Source organism: Haliaeetus leucocephalus, unplaced genomic scaffold (assembly GCF_000737465.1).
Source record: "Haliaeetus leucocephalus isolate CR32 unplaced genomic scaffold, Haliaeetus_leucocephalus-4.0 Scaffold668, whole genome shotgun sequence".
NCBI classification, from domain to species: domain Eukaryota; kingdom Metazoa; phylum Chordata; class Aves; order Accipitriformes; family Accipitridae; genus Haliaeetus; species Haliaeetus leucocephalus.
In genome coordinates, this window is record NW_010973104.1 from 1,326,221 (window position 1) to 1,329,567 (window position 3,347).

The window sequence follows — 3,347 nt, forward strand, 5'->3', positions numbered from 1 at the left end:
CTGGGGACTCCCGCCGCAGCGGGGCCTGCCCCGTGTCCCCCCCGCGCTGACCGTGTCTCTGCCGGTGCTTTGCAGGGCCCGGAGCATGGTGCAGATCGTCATCTCCAGGTGAGGCTACCAGCCTTTTTTGGGGGGGGGGTGTTGCTGATCCTGCCCCCGGCTCTATGCCCGCAGCCCCAGGCAGGGTTGGAGCCGTGGGGTGAAGGTGCCTCTCTCACCCGCAGCGGAGGTGCTGGGGGCCTGGCGCAGTGGGTGCTGGTGGAGCTGCAGGGTGAGGTTGAGCCCCGGCAGAGCGGCGAGCTGGCAGGGAGCCTCCTGGGAGACCTGCACTACACCCATGAGGTGAGGCAGCCCACGCCGCCTTACCGGGGGACGGCTCCGGGATCCTGCCCACCCTCACCCTCTGCCTCTCGTTGCTCTCTCTAGGGGATCCCCGTGCTCATCGTGGGCCACCACATCCTCTACGGGAAGGTGGTGCAGCTGGAGAAGCCCTTTGCAGTCCTGGTGAAGCGAGGAGCCGGCGAGCCCAGTCCCACGGGGCCACACACCTGCTACACCGTCACCGCCCTCATCAAAACCAAGCTCCTCTTCAAAACCCGCCCCAAACCCATCATCACCAATGTGCCCAAGAAAGTGTGAAGACTCGGGCCGGTAACTGTGAGCTCTGCTCTGCTGCCAGGCAGCCCTGGGTGCCGCAGCTGGGGCTCAGGAAGATCCAGGGCCGGGCCTGGCCTCATCCCTGTCCTGTACAAAGGACTCCCAGGGCCACCTCAGGGTGCTGGGTCCTGCATCTGGCTACCCAGAGCCCTTCCCAGGTCACCTGTGCCCCCTGTAACAACTTCATTCCTGCGAGCTGCTGCGCTCCGGGGCACAAACGTGGCTGCTATCCCAGGCGAGATGGGTCCTGGTGGGCAGTGACCTTCCCCCCAAGCCCAGGCAGGGCTGTCTTCCCCACACACTGCCCTTTCTCTGTGCAAGTCTTTATTTTGACAAATCCATCAGGATATAAAAAACAGACTTTTCCAAAATATGAAAAAAAACCTGCAGGTTAAAAAATAAATAGATTTACAAACAATTAGCAATAAGTATGAATACCAAAGAGCTACAAAAGTCTCCTAAAAAACCTCATATTAAATTAAACAAAACAATCTAAAAGCTCAGTTGTAGAAAGGTTTTTAAGCCCTGAAAAAAAGAGGGCCCAGGGGAGACGACCGGGTAAATTTCCCGGGGAGGGGAAAGGTTGGGAACCAGCTCTTCCCCGCCCTCCTCTGCATGCCCAAGCCCAAAACCCAGCGTCTCCCCGCTGTCTAGACAGACGCCAGGAAGGCAGCGGGGTTGGTACAATGGGGCCACAGTGACGCTCTGGCCAAGCCACGGCCCCGGTTTCCCCTGTTTCTGCATGCTGGGGTCCCCCCCTTGGCTCTTTGGCAAAGCTGAAGGGAGCTGCTGCCCTCCCGGGGCAGCCGGACCCCCCCGAAAGGGGCTGGAGGGAGCCACGGGGGGGAGGGGGGGTGTCCCCGTGGGTACGTGCCCGCACATACAACAGCCATGGGGCAGAGGCAGGCAGCACCAGCCAGCGGTGCAGCACCGGACGGAGACGGTGCCCCGTGGGGCCATTTTGCAATAGCACCGTGGACAGGGGACCGTGAAGTCCCCATAGAAAGCACCGAAAGGTGGAAGACCCAGCTGCGGTGGTGGGGTGGGGGGGAGCCTGGCCAGCAGTGCTCCACACAGCATGCCGGGATGCTCGGTACGGCACGGCGGGGACATTGCCGTCAGCCCCCACATGCGCTGAGGCTGTGCCCAGCCCAGTGACGGTCAGCCCCGGCTCAGCCTCTCCCCGGCCAGCAGCCAGGTTTGTACAGAAAAATGAAAATAAGAAAAAACCAAACAAAACAACAACAAAAAAAGCAAGACTTGATCAGAAACGCCGCAGCGGGCGCGCTCAGCGCTGCCCAGCACCCGATGGCTCAGTGCCGGCTGTGCCGGGGCTGGTGGCGGGTGAGGAGGGGACCGGTGGCGGTCGCCCCAGCACGCGGGGCCACCCCGGCGCTTTCTGCGGTCAGACCTCGGCAAAGGCCAGCCCGCACTGCTCCTGCCGCTTGCCACAGCGCCGGGCGACGATGGCCAGGTAGAGGGTGAGCAGGGCCACCCAGTAGCAGGCGTAGAGGATGGCACCCGAGACGAGGAAGGCCACCTCGGTCTCGCTGAAGAGGTCCTGGCTGTAGGCGGTGTAGGCCAGCCCGCCCAGCAGCACCGCCACCCACACCGACACCGGCAGCAACCCCACAAAGTTAACCACGATGGTCCGGCGCCCCGACGTGCCCCAGCCCGACTTGTTGATGGTGGCGATGGCGAACATCTTGGCGGGCAGCAGGCTGGACATGTAGAGGAGGGCATAGAGGGACATGAAGATCATCTCGGCATTGCCCCGCAGGAAGCAGGCGTAGGTGGCTTTGATGATGCCCACCAGCTGCACCGTCAGCAGGAAGAGGAGGATGTTCCAGATGCGGCCGCGGTAGAAGAGCTGGATCACAGTGGCGATGAGGAAGAAGGGGAAGAAGCCGGTCACCACCGACTCGTAGGTCATCCAGAGGTGATGCTTGTGGAACCACAGGGCGTTGTAGAGCCACTCGCGGAAGTAGGACTTGCTCCAGCGGGTCTGCTGGTTGAGCCAGCGCAGGTAGCGGGTGGGTGTCTCCGTCAGGCACTTGGAGCGAGCCGTGTACTTGGTCTGGTAGCCCAGGCTGAGCACGCGGTTGGTGAGGTGCCGGTCATCCCCGAAGCTGCACTTGCTGCCCAGGAAGGTCTGGTGGTACCAGTCCTCGAGGAACTGCTGCAGCAGGGCGTTACGGTACATGCCCAGGGGCCCACTGATGCATTGCACGCAGCCGAAGTAGGACTGGCAGGCACGCTCCACGTTGAAGGCCATCCAGTACCGCACGCTGCTCAGGAAGGAGATCCACGAGTCGTACTTATTCAGGATCTGGGGAGGGGACGGACGTGAGCCCCGGCACCGCCACAATCCCCTCCCTCTGCCCTGGCACCCTCGCCGCCCCAGGGTGCCCTCCCTCATGGCCGGGGTACCTGGACATCGCCGCCAACGCCGCCGACGCGGGGGTCGGCCTCCAGGATGCGGAGCATCTCGGCGGTGCAGGCGGGGTCCAGCACCGTGTCTGAGTCACACACCTGGGGGCAGAGGGAACGTCGAGCCCCGCTCCCGCCGCCCACGCGCGCCCGGCAGACAGCCCAGCCCGCAGCCGGGCAAGCCCGAGCCGCGGCCGGCGAGATGAGGCAGAGCCCCGGAGACCGGCAGGGGGGGGCGGGGGGGCGGGCGGCGCCGGGGG

General features: G+C 63.8%; 2 protein-coding genes across 2 annotated transcripts in view; one reads left to right on the top strand and one right to left on the bottom strand.

The window, feature by feature from the left end:
• The first annotated feature begins 85 nt into the window (after positions 1-85).
• CHTF8 (CTF8, chromosome transmission fidelity factor 8 homolog (S. cerevisiae)) lies at positions 86-639 on the top strand. The gene is made up of 3 exons (XM_010579548.1): positions 86-108; positions 225-342; positions 427-639. The coding sequence occupies exons 1-3, from the start codon at positions 86-88 to the stop codon at positions 637-639; spliced, it is 354 nt and encodes a 117-aa protein (XP_010577850.1).
• A 1,423-nt stretch (positions 640-2,062) lies between these two features.
• The window catches only part of HAS3 (hyaluronan synthase 3), a 5,111-nt gene continuing 3,826 nt past the window's right edge, over positions 2,063-3,347 (bottom strand). Inside the window, exons 3-4 of the mRNA XM_010579549.1 lie at positions 3,088-3,189; positions 2,063-2,986 (exon numbers count right to left, since the gene is read on the bottom strand). Of these exons, the coding sequence (XP_010577851.1) occupies positions 2,063-2,986; positions 3,088-3,189 (1,026 nt within the window). The remainder of the gene's footprint in view (positions 2,987-3,087; positions 3,190-3,347) is intronic.

What these genes read in the sequence shown, in the direction of transcription:
- CHTF8 (XM_010579548.1), top strand. Translation starts at nt 86, where the DNA reads ATGGTGCAGATCGTCATCTCCAG. An exon ending in GTGCAGATCGTCATCTCCAG is followed by an intron (nt 109 to 224) that starts GTGAGGCTACCA and finishes TCTCACCCGCAG; the next exon opens with CGGAGGTGCTGGGGGCCTGG. An exon ending in ACCTGCACTACACCCATGAG is followed by an intron (nt 343 to 426) that starts GTGAGGCAGCCC and finishes TGCTCTCTCTAG; the next exon opens with GGGATCCCCGTGCTCATCGT.